At 42.6% G+C, this 12,919-nt stretch overlaps 1 protein-coding gene across 2 annotated transcripts in view; it reads left to right on the top strand.

Moving 5' to 3' along the window:
• Window positions 1-5,920: 5,920 nt before the first annotated feature.
• The window catches only part of CDC27 (cell division cycle 27), a 72,148-nt gene continuing 65,149 nt past the window's right edge, over window positions 5,921-12,919 (top strand). For both annotated transcript variants that reach the window (XM_080827382.1, XM_080827381.1), the window contains exon 1: window positions 5,921-6,098. In XM_080827382.1, the coding sequence (XP_080683508.1) occupies window positions 6,072-6,098 (27 nt within the window). In that variant the 5' untranslated portion in view covers window positions 5,921-6,071. The remainder of the gene's footprint in view (window positions 6,099-12,919) is intronic.

Genomic DNA, 12,919 nt, shown 5'->3' with positions numbered 1-12,919 from the left:
GGATATACATATAACATTTCTCAGGCACGAGGAACTGCCCAAGAACAAAGGCAGGGGAAAACAAATGGTCAACTGATAAAGATCACAGTCGTGTAGAACATGAAACTTCACTATAGTTTGTAACTGTCTTCATGAACACAATCTTCATAATTGCCAGACCTCCAGGAATCTATAGACTCAATTTCCTGGAGTCCTAGTATCACCTTCACCTCCGTAAGATAGAAAACCCTCTATGATCAGTCACTCCGCACAATCACAATGCAGCTCTTTCTGCCCACAGTCCTGGCCCCCTGCTATAATAAAAACACCTTTTTGCACCGTAAAATGTCTCAAGAATTCGTTCTTGCCCACCAGGCTCAAGGATCCCGTAACCCAACCAGCTAGGATCCAAGAATAGTGGAAATTTAAGAGTTGCCTCGATTCCTAGCAGTCTCTTTGCTGCACTCCTGGCTGCTATTCTCTCTCTCCTCCAATTCACATAATCCTCAGCTGTTAGCATAATCTTTCTCAAATTCCATTCTCGTGAAGTCACTCCCCAGCTCAATCACCACCAGCAGCTCCCTAGGTCTATTTTATCAACCTAAAGTCATCAGTTTGGAACCCAAAACTTATCAACTGTTCCCTACACTACCATTTCAACCACGCTTATACAGACTCCCCTCCAGGCAAGCTAATTTGTTTATCTTCTTCTCTGTGCTTTTGAAGTCTGCCTACCCCTCCCTGCCATAGACCAAGTAGACCATCTCCGAGTGCACCTCAACCAGGATGCGTTTCTGATTAGCCGCAACACTTCAGACTGCTTTGATATGAAATCCCTTCGGGCCTTATGTACAAAACCAGCACGCTCTCTGGGTCCAGAAAGGGAGAGTCAGAAGAGCATCAGCTTATGACCAATAAGAGATAACACTGAGTGGTCATGTCTTTTTGTCATGGGATACATTTATAATAACTTAATGACTTTATATTTGTTCAGGGCACTCTACTAGATAACGGGGACATCAGGGTAAGCCAAAGTCCCTGCCTTCATGGAATTTCTATTAAACAAATGTAATTAAAATTACCATACATACTACAAAGGGAAAGAACAAAGATGCTGTAAGAGAGAATCATAGGACAGAGCTAATAATTTTGGTTTAGGTGGACAGGGAATATTCTGAGGATATAATATCAAGGCTGAGGCCTGAGGGATGAGTTTGATTTAGCCAAAGAGCAAGGGCAAAGTATTTTAGGAAGAAGAAGTAATATGTGTAAAGGCTTCCACTTTAATCAGTCTATATTTTTTTTTCCTAAAGATTTTATTTATTTATTTGTCAGAGAGAGAGAGAGAGAGAGAGAGAGAGAGCACGAGCACAGGCAGACAGAGTGGCAGAGGGAGAAGCAGGCTCCCTGCGGAGCAAGGAGCCCGATGTGTGACTCCATCCCAGGACGCTGGGATCATGACCTTAGCCGAAGGCAGCCGCTTAACCAACTGAGCCACCCAGGGTCCCAATCAGTCTATATTTTTTAAGCATATACTAAATATATAATGCTTTCCAAAGAGCAATATAGGGAAATATAAGACAGTCTTCCCTTAGGGAGATAAGACATAAATCATCTTGATTACATCGGTATGCTCAGGATCCTAGACCAAAACACTGCAGTCTGGGTGGATTAAACAACAGAAATGTATTTTCTCACAGTTTTGGAGGCTAGGAGTCCATGATCAAGGTGCTAGCAACTTTGGTTCCTGGTGAGAGCTTTCCTTACGGCTTATAGATGGCCACTTTCTTGCCATTTGCCTCATGTGACCTTCCTTCCACCCTCTGAGGTTTGTAGCATGGGCCCTGTGAATTTAACTGACAAAAGACAGATTAACAGAATTTTAAAAATAAGAGTTTTAAAAACAAGAGGTGGTTAGGCCTTGGGGCTTATCTGCTGTCTTAGCAAACAGCAATAAGCTTGTGGAGAAGTGACAAAATAGAGGGGCAAAGTTTTGGCCTCTGGGGTGGTAAGTTATGGAAAGGTAAATACATGGGGAAACTAATGGGAAAAAAGGGTTATTTTGGCAAGTTTGTTTGTGCAGACCCAAATCAGTGCCAACTCCTTGTCTCTAGTGATAATGGTTGTTTTCCTCCTGCTGGTACAGGAGAAGGGAGAGGAAGCACCTTCACGAAAGGAAATTTACGTCCTGCTTTTAGGCAGATAGTGGGAGAGCAAAGAGTTCTTTTTGTGTTTGCTGCTTCCTAATTGACTTCACTTCAAAATAATCCTTATGCCCAAGTGACATATTCTGGTCCCCTTCATGGGAATGTAGAGTATAACCGGGAGATGAGACAAGGCTATATAAGGAGGCAGGGACTAGACCTTGGAAGGCCTTATAAGAGAAGTTAGGGGTGCTTGGGTGGCTCAGTTGGTTAAGTGTCTGACTCTTGATTTTGGCTCCGGTCATGTTCTCAGTGTCAGGGGATCGAGTCCCTTGTCAGTGGGGCTCTGTGCTGGACATGCAGCCTGCTTAAGACTCTTTATCTCCTTCTCCCTCTGTCCCTCCCCACTTGTGCACTCACTCGTGCTCTCTCTCTCAAAAAAAAAAAAAAAAAAAAAAAGAGTAGTGAACAGGTTTGAGCAATATCCTGAGAGCAATGGGAAATCTTGAGTTGGGTGGGAAGATTTAGGAGGGAGTCCTAACATGATCAGACTTGGTTTTGAGGACAGGTAAGACTAGAGACAGGACGAGACATGAAGGTACATCCAGGGTAAAATTAGTAGGGCTTTTGTCATTAGATGCTAGGGTCAAAGAGAGAGAGAGAGAGAGGTTTCACGTTTGGGCAACAGAAAGGGGGCTAGTACCTTAAATTGGGGTAGGAATGCTTCAAGTATGAGGACAGGGGATGTCATTCTGACTAAGCCCCTGTGAGAGGTCCAGTTGACACCTAGGCATTTGAATCTGGAATTCTGAAGCAGTCTGGCCAGAGATAGAGATTTTAGAACAATTTTACTTTTTTTTTTTTTTTTTTTTGAGAGGGAAATGGGGGTGGGGGACAGAGGGAGGAAGGAGAGAGAGACTCTTAAGCAGGCTTCAAGTCCAGATCAGAGCCCGACTTGGGGCTTGATCTCACAACCCTGAGATCATGACTGGAGCCCAAATCAAAAGCCAGATTCTTAATTGACTGAGCCACCAAGGTGCCCCTGGAATAATTAAGAATGGATGGGTTTGCAAAGAAAGAAAGCATAGGGTGAGGAGAAAGCCTAGAATGAGCCCCTGAACCATTCCAATGTTGGGGGCGGGGGGACAAAGGGAACTGATGAAAACAGAGCAGTAGAAGGAAAACCAGAGACTGTGGTCAGAGATGCCAAAAGAAGGGGATGATTTGACCTAGACGGAGGAGGAAATACAGGGCTAAAAGCCTCAAGATCAAGTAAGAGAAGAAGAATAAGACTGCAGCCTCAACAGGGACAAAAGAAGGGTACAGACAAGGGGTACTGAAGGAATTCAGAATGATAAGCTTGCTGGGGACCATATTTTAGTGCGACCTGCATCTTGGCAGTGATATCAAGTCTAGCTTCTTGAATAGTTCCCTAAAAGCTGCCTCCAAATCTGACTGAACATGAAACAGACCAACAGGCAGGCTAAGGAGAAGAGTTAATTTACCATGTTTGGAATAATGCTTATTGCAACCCAGTTCTGCTCACCAGCTAAACATATGTGGATAATGGATGACAGACAGCAGGACGCCCAAGTGGTTGCTGGATGGCAAGTTTAAGTAGGTCAATCAGGAACACAGAAGGAAGTAAAAATGCTTTAAAAGATCCCACCAAAGCACAACTTCAAACAATGTGGCCTTGCTGTGGATGAGCAGAAAACCACAATTGTTGTATTAGCCCAGTGAAGAACACTTAGAAAAGAGATGCTTTTTGGGGAGGTGGGGGAGGAAGAAGGGGCGCATTAAGCAAATTCTAAGCTTTAGAGCCAGAACGCCAAGCATCACGGTCTCTTTATTTTTTTTTTTAAGATTCTACTTATTTATTTGACAGAGAGAGAGATCACAAGTAAGCAGAGAGGCAGACAGAGAGAGAGGGGGAAGCAGGCTCCCTGCTGAGCAGAGAGCCTGATGTGGGGCTCGATCCCAAGACCCTGAGACCAAGACCTGAGCCGAAGGCAGAGGCTTACCGAAGGCAGAGGCTTAACCCCCTGAGCCACCCAGGTGCCCCATCATGGTCTCTTTAAATGTTGACTCTAGAAAAACATTTTCACACAAAAAAATGTCATCATTATGTATGCTGTGTTGTAAGTTCCTACATTCAAGTTTGCAAGGATCTCTTGCACAAGTACTTTTCACGCAGCATGTTGTGTCAAAAAGAGCTGTGTATGTAAAATGACCACAAGCTTAGCATGATCAATGTCATGTGACAATTTAAAATGCAAATACAACTTTAGTCTACTTTAATAGGAGTCATCCAGATAGGAAAAGCAATAGTCTCATCGTTCTCTGCATTTATCAGAATAAATGTGGAGTGCTGCATTCAGTTCAAAGCATCAAATTTTAAGGGCGGTATCTCTTATCCCTCTCTTTCTTTGCATTACCATTACTAGATTCTCATCTCCTATCTGGTAGGTTGTTTCCAAAGATGGTCCAGAAATCAATCGCTCAGGGGCACAAGCCTTTTGCAGCGTCACTTTGCTACTCCTCCCATCTAGAGGTGGAATCTATTTCTCCCCCTTGAATTCAGGTTGGCCCTGTGTCTTGCTTTAATCAGCCAGAAGTGATGGGGTGTGACTTATAGACCTAGGCCCAAGACAATTGATTTTCAAAAACCGTTTTCATCATCCACCAAACCCCAAAATTTTACTAGTTCCCTGGTTCACACATTTTGGGGGGAGAGGGAATAGGAAAGAAATTTGCGAGAGCTTATTATGTGTGTTAGACATACCAACACACATTAATGCATTTAATTTAATCTTTTTTTTTTTTTTTCCAGACTAAGGAAATACAAGTTCAGAGATGTGACTTGCTTAAGGACCCAAAACTAGTTAGCGCCAGAGGTAAAATTCAAAATCAAGCCTCCGGATTTCCCAACACACCACAAACACACCTCCGGATTTCACAACACACTGCCTTTCCTATCAGGAATAAAAATTTCTGCCTGCTTTCTGAGATTTTCAATGATCTGGTCACCTAAGTAATTATTTTCCAGTTAATGCCTTAACTCTTACCAGACTGATCTGTTTCCCTTCACTTACCAGTTTTCTCTTCTAATTCTACCCATACCTCAGAGTCCAGTTTAAGTCTCCCTTTTTCCCTCCATGAAACCTTCCTCATCTTAATCCCAATTTATTTCCCTCTCCTCTTAATTTTGACGTCACTTGTAATGGGCACCACATAACGCTGCACTCCGCTCCGTTGCTTTTCCTTTAAAGAGACCGTAACGTCTTCAGTGTAGACGGCCCGGGATCCAACCTAAACCTTTGAAGCGTGGCAATCCCTCCAAATTTCCTATTTCCCTTTGAGCCATGATAATGATAAATGAACTCAACTCAACAGACAAATACTTCTTGATTAAGGTCAGCCCCAAACTCTCGTGTTTTACCCTCTGCTTAACCCACCGCGCATCAACCGATCCGCGGAGGTTGAGCGGCGAGTGGAGACGATCGATAGTCCGGCCACGTAACTCTCCCCGCCTGCTTCAACAAGCCACGCCCAGCCGCCTGGTCGCCGATTGGGCGTGGCCCAGCCTAGGGTGGCCGATTGGGCGTGGCGTGCGTGACTGAAGGCGTGGCCGCGGGGAGAAAACTACGCTCTGGATCGGATTCGGTAGTCTCCGGGAAACCTCGACAGTTTCCGGCAACGGTCTCCTCCTCCGCCGACCGGCCTCGGGCGTTTCCGGCCTCCTTCGGGCTTTTCCGTCTAGCTCCCGCGCGGATCTCTCCACTTCGGGTATTTCCGTGTCCCGCTCGGAGGTACTCGGCAATCGCTCGGCCTCCCCCATCCCCCGGTAACGGTCGCTGGTGAGTTTAAATGAGCCGGGGCTGGCCGGGCCGGAGCCGCTACGGGGGGGGCCTGAGGCACTGCAGAAAGTGGGCCTGAGCCTCAAGGATGACGGTGCTGCAGGAACCCGTCCAGGTAATGATAACCCCGCTCGCTGAGGCTTGGCTCGAGGCCTCGGCCGGGAAGCCGCGTATGGCCACTCCGCGGCCTGCTGCGGCCTAGGCCCGGCTGCTTCTCCCGCCTCCCCTGCTGCCGGGTCCTGCCCGTCTTCTCGTCGGCTCCGAGGCCTCGCCCGCAGCCCGAGCCGTGTTACCTCAGGTCCCGCGTTGCATCCGCCCGCGGTGTGAGCGCGGTTCGGCGATAATGCCGCCTTCCCCGGGCGGGCCAGCGTCCGGCCAGCCCCTCCTGTCAGTCCAGGGGCCTGGTCCCGGCCGGGGTGAGGGACGGGGGGCGGGGGCCGGAGACTCGCCCCAGGTGCTCTCTCGCCCAGAGGATGATTGGGAGGCACCTTTGATCAGAGCTTGGGCCACCTTCGTAACGGTGGGGCAAGTTGGCGGGGGGTGTTTGGTTTTGTTTTTGTGCTCCGGGAGCGGGCGGAGGGACGATAGGATCGGTATTTTTGATTCCGATTTCTGTTTTGGTAACAGACTTCCTAGCCCACTTTGCTTTCCTCGGTTGGTGAATTCGCCCCTACCCCCCGACGGTGATCTGGGAAGAGAGAACTCCAAGGCCCAGTGCTGAGGGGCAAGCACCTCTCCGGGGGGGTGGGGGGGCCAGGGGGTGGCAGCGGCAACTCTGGGGGCTCTCCCCGTGACCTGTGATGGGGATCAGGAGTGTTTTATTGTGCATGTTGATAAGGCGTTCAGGAAATGAAAGACAAATAAGGGTTTTTACATCCATTTCACTGTCCTTACGACACCAGGGTATGCTTTGACGCACAGTGCTCGGTTGGCATGGGAGAAACCCGATTGGATTTGAAGTGTGATGCAGTGCCAAGTCTCCCCCCCCCCCCCCCCCCGCCATCTCAAGAAACTGAATCTTTTGTCCCTTCCTGATGGACCAGGTCTGGGAGACTTTCAACTCACCATAGGATCTTTGCCTGGAATAGAAGAGTTGACCTCTACCAACGGCTGTCATTGAGTTATGGGCTTGCTTTACTTGGAAGTTACAAAGCAAATCGATTTTAGAAATTACTTCATATAACCCTTCATAGGCCTGTGATGTCAAATGATAAATATTTTAATGCGTCGCCACTTCCATATTTCCTTAATTTTTCTAGGCAGGATGAAATAGAAATTTCTCCCAGTTGGCTTCTTCTTTACATACAGCTCTTTACATAGAACAGCTATTAGTATTGGAACTAATGTAACATAGGAATCTGTCTTGGGAAGTTTACCTGTTTGTAAATTGTATCAATGCTTCCAAAGCTGTTTCTTGCCATCCAAATCCCTCTTACTGGTAAAGAGTCCCTTTTAAGATTTTTTTTTTTTTTTTTTTGAGGCCTAGTGTGAAATTAGTAGTTATCTGTACCTTCTTAAATGGATAAGCAGATCACTCAAGTTGTTTAATTTCTGTTTCATATTCTTGTAATTTTGTCTTACCTAATGTTACATTTGCTTTCTCTGGCCCCAGAAGGCTTCTCAAATGATAAACTAGTTTCATTGTTAGCCTATAGCCACTATTTAATAACAATTTCAACTTGTACATAAACATGGAAAAGAAAAGAAATGTGTAGCGTACTCTTATAGAGTACCCATCAGGTCTACTCTTTTTTCCTTACTCGTAGCAGTAATGCACTTCAGGATTTTTTAGGCTTAAAAGTCAAATATGTCGCCACCCCCCATACTACCTTTGTCCATTAGATTTGGGGACTGTGGTAAGAAGTTTTATAATATGGCTATGTGAGAATTTTGGTTGTAATTTGTGGTAGAAGAATCCATTCGAGACGGGATGGAGAAAACAACTTTAGCTACGATGATGAACAACTGATTAGGCATAGGGCTGAAAATGGGAAGAATTGGTAAGGAGAAAATAAAAATAGGACAGATAGAATTTTTTAAAAAACTATGGTAAGTAATTGTACTTATAATGGAATGAGAGTTTGTTGGAAAATTGTTTAAGGCATCGTGAAATTACTAGGCATAGGAAAAAGTTGAGAGGAAAGATGAGCAACTGTTTTCTGTGGTTTTTTTTCCTTTAAAGTTTTTTTCTTTACCATGGAATAGCCAGTCTGATAAACCAACTAAGCCTAAATATTAGCTCCTCCTCCAAATTGTCTCTCATAGAAAAGCATTACTTTATATATGCATCTTTACAAACATCTCTCCTATTATGAGGCAGAAATTCTGTCAGTTATTTTTAATATAACTCTTTACAAAAGACACACTAGCCTAAATGACTTCAATCAGTGTTAATTTGGATATTTATAAAATTCACCTGATGAAATTGATTTTAAAAAAGCAAAGACATTTTAATGGATTTATCAATTATTCCTGGGGGTAGAACTTCACAGAAGTGTTGGATGAAATTAAACAAGGCTTATAAAAATCACCTTAATAAGCAGTATAGTAAATGGGTACTATACACATAGTACTGGTTCAAACAGATTATTTAGATAGTGAAGGAATACTTTTGGCTTGGAATACGATGTACAAGGACAGCATCTTTTTTTTTTTTTTTTTTTAAGTTTTATTTATTTGAGAGGGCGGAGGTCAGAGGGAGAGAGAATCCCAAGCAGACTTCATGCAGAGCTTGGAGCCTGACACAGGGCTTGATCCCACCACCCTGAGATCACAACCTGACCTGAAACCAAGCATCAGATGCCTGACTATGCCACCCAGGAGCCCCTACAGTTAAAGCATTCTAGCATGGATTCAAAGGGTACCATATTTCAGATAACTTAGAATTGAAGTTGTTGTAGTCAGGAAAATTATGTTAGATGACCCCTCCCCGCCCCAAAAATGGCTTTGTTGATATCTAAGACAGATGTGAATAGTTTTAGTGAAATTATTCTGTTCAATGGAAGTAGAAAAAAATTTCTAAATATATTTTATGACTTTTAAAATATATATGTGTAACTGAATTGATAAATCAATAGGCATTTGACTATTTGGTCTTTATTCAAAAAACTTATATACTTAAGTTTGCTGAACTCATTTGTTTATGAAATTTTCTTTTGGAAAATAGATTGCCTTATATTTAGGTACAGTGTAATATCTTGAAGATGGTGCTGTATAGTACTGAACTGAGAGAATCAGCTTTGGGGGATGGGGGTGAAGGAAGGGGTCATTGCAATATATGATAACTTAATTCCTTTATGGACTGGTGTCCTAATGTAGCCGTTTTTGTGCTTATGGTCTGTAGAGAAAGCATAGACAAATTAATAATCTGTGAAAAGGGCACTATAAAGAGGGTGTTAGGAGAGAGATACCTAATAGGAGGGATTTGACCTAAGCCCAGGTGTCAGGTTTGCAACTGAACCACCAAAAGAGGTACTGCAAAACAGCAAAAGTTAAGAAGCTGTCTCGGGGAAAAATCAAATTGGAAAGAATGTTATGCACCAATTGTGTACCAAGCACAGAAGAATATAAAAGACATTCAAAAATCTTCTCTAAAAATGGTGTCAGGAAAGTCCTTTTTGAGCAAATAACATTGATTCTGAGATCTGAAGGTTGAGAAGGAAACAGTAATTTGAAGAGCATTACAGGAAGAGAAAAGGGCATGTGCAAAGTCCCTTAGACACAGCAGAACTTGGCGTTGAAATAATTGAAAGGAGGCCAGTGTGGCTGGGGTTGCATATTAATGGGGGGCCATTATAAGGAGTTCAATTTTCATTCTAAGTATATGGGGAGTCCTTGAAAGATTTTCAGAAGAGGATTGACTTGATCTGATGTAGATGTTAGATCTCTTGGTTACTATATATGAAATGTAATGAGAGGAAGGAGGCAAGAGTAAAAACAGTCTTAGGATGAAAATAACAGACAGAGTAGTAGTAGTGGAGTAGGAAAAAGGTCGATACTCGTGAGCTGTTTGGAGGTAAAACCAAGAAGACGTGCAAATTGATTGAATGGGAGAGGTTGGAGATCAAGAACATCTGCCTGGATTTCATCTGGGTGGTACTGTCTAACAAAGGAAGAATCCTTTGAGAGGGAGACAAATCTGAAGAAGGACAATCTGTTTTGAACAAAGTAAGTTAGAGATGTTTGTGAAGCCAACCAGTGGAAACGTGGAGATATAACCTCTGTTTTTTTGAGGGGTCTAGTCTTATTGGGAAGATAAGAATGTTTAACAGGAACAATTGGATAATGTTATAAGTCAGAATTACTTGATTGCACAGATACTAATAAATTCAGGAAGTAGATCCTTTTAGACTGGAAAAATAGGAATGGCTTCTTGATGGAGTAGAACTTAAAACTTTAGAAGATAGGAAGGGTTTGAATTGGTAAAGAAGAGAAAGAGTGTTTTTGGCATGGAATAGCATGAGCAAAAGCCCAAATTTGAGAGTGGTGTTTAGGAACCAAAAACAAAACAAAACAAAACGGTAAAATATCATAGCCTTGGTTAGAATGGGAATTGAGAGTAGGAAGACAAGGTTTTGCTAGCCAGGGAGAATCAGATTTTACAGGACTTAACCCAGGTTGAGGGGTTTAAGGTATTGGTAATAAATAGCCATTGAAGGTTTTGAACAGAAGAATTTGTAATGAAAGCACTGCTTTGGGAAGGTTAATCTGGTACTGTTGGGAAGAAGAGACAAGTTAAGAGTTAGGGAGACATGCAGGCTAGTAAAATAATCCAATTACATGGTAATGTACACCAGGGTTTCTCATTCTTGGCATTATTGACCTTTGGGGCAAGCTAACTCTTTGTTGTGGGGAACTCTTTTGGATGTATTGTGGAGTGTCGTGCAACATCCCTGGCCTCTACCAACTAGGTGTCCCCTCCGTTTGTGACTACCAAATGCCCTCCCCGCCCAGACATTACTAAATATCCCTTAGGGGGGCAAAATCACCCAGATGGAGAACCACTGATGTAGACCTAAGCAAAATTAGAGTTCTAGAAATTAGATCGTAATGTATAACAGGAAAATTCCACAGTGATTTTTTTCCCCTTACATCTTCTTATCTTGTCCAAAGCTTTTATTATCCATTTTTTATGGTCCAAAAAATGACAGCTATTTTCTTTTGACAAAAACAAGAATAAAACCAAGTAATTTATATGGTCACATTTAAGTCTGAATTAGTTGTACAATTTATAGAGGTTTATTTACATTTTAAATAATACTACATGTTTAAGAAGAGCAAGCAAGAAGGGAACTTTGCCATTTCATTTTATGTTGATTCATCTTTTTAAATTATTGCAACCTAGGACTAACCCATTCATTTAATCAGTAGGAAATCTCTTTTAATTAATTAATTAATTAATTTTTTTTTTTTTCTGAGGATGTGGCCGGTGTTGCTCTATTTGTCTTCACAACTTTAGCAGCATTTCATCCCTCTGGCTTTAATGTGTAGAACTCCTGAGGTGAAGCACTGAATAATGTGCTTTTAGGGGCACGTCCCTACCAACAGTTGAGCAGTAGATAACTAGCCAAGGAGCAAATCTTAGCCCTGCTCTTTATAAGCTACCAGTCTCTAGTACCTTAGAAAATAGTCCATTTCCCTCCCAAAGAGACGCCATCACTGAGGAACTCTGAGGTGCCTGAGCAAAGTGGTGACGGAAGCTCTTTGTGGGGTTTTCCAAGCAGCAAGTTATATGTCTGGGGTATATGAGAGTTTGAGTTGGCTGCTTTTACTATCACCTTCTGACCCTCTTAAGAATTAATTGGTAATAAAGGAATGATGTTCTTCTGAACAGAGCTTGCTTTTAAAAAAAAAAAAAAGATTTTTTTTTTTTAATTTATTTATTTGACAGAGAGCACAAGTAGGCAGAGAGGCAGGTGGCGGGAGAGGCAGCTGAGCAGGGAGCCCAATGCGGGGCTCGACCCCAGGACCCTGATATCATGACCTGAGCCGAAGGCAGAGTCCCAACCCACTGAGCCACCCAGGCGCCCCAAAGCTTGATTTCTATATCAGAAATGGATAGAACCTTTGATTATAAGACTTTTTCATTTCTTTAATTTTAATAGGACAGAAACAAATCCAAAGTTCTAGGACTTTATGGCCATCGTATATAAATGTGTCACATCTTCCTGGTGATCTGTAGTACTGAGTTAGCTGCTGAATCATTTGGGTCTTTTGTGGCTTATATGTTAACAAAATAAGGAATTGTGGCAGATATGCTGGGACATGTTCTAATAGTGGAAACTATAGATGTATTGAATTTGTTTATATTGGGAGACAGTAAAGGATAAGGTTTTAAGTGTCTACTGTGTGCTAAGAACACCATATCTGTATCATGTCATTTAATCCATGTCCAAGAAATAGAGCTCTATTTTCCAGATGAGAAAATTGAGGCTGAAAAAAATTAAATAATTCCCCGAAAGTCACACTCTTGGAAGTGCTGGCCCACAGACCTCCAAAATTAAATCCTGGGTATAGTCTTTCTATTCAATGGGTTCTTTCCTTTGCAACAAAATTAAACAAGTAGATTCGTAGGAAATCCCCATATTTTATAAAGAAGTATTAGGTGATAACTATTCTCATTACAAAAGAGTAATTCTGTGTGCCACAGAGTTTCTTTAAGTGGAGATTTCCAGGGATCCTTAACTATCGGACATACTGTTGACTCTGGAGCAATGCGGGGAGTTAGGGGCACTGACCCCCATGCAGTTGAAAATCAGTGTAACTTTTGACTCCTCAAACACTTAACTACTAATAGATTGCTGTTGCCCGGAAGCCTTGCCAATAACATAGACAGTCAATTAACACATATTTTATTCATGTGTTATATACTGTATTATAATAAAGGTAGAGGAAAGAAAATGTTATTTAAAAATCATAAGGAAGAGAAGATACATT

The sequence above is a fragment of the Martes martes genome (assembly GCF_963455335.1).
Source record: "Martes martes genome assembly, chromosome: 16".
Lineage (NCBI taxonomy): Eukaryota > Metazoa > Chordata > Mammalia > Carnivora > Mustelidae > Martes > Martes martes.
The sequence above is the reverse complement of the archived record's forward strand: the minus strand, read 5'-3'. Positions and strand labels throughout refer to the sequence as shown.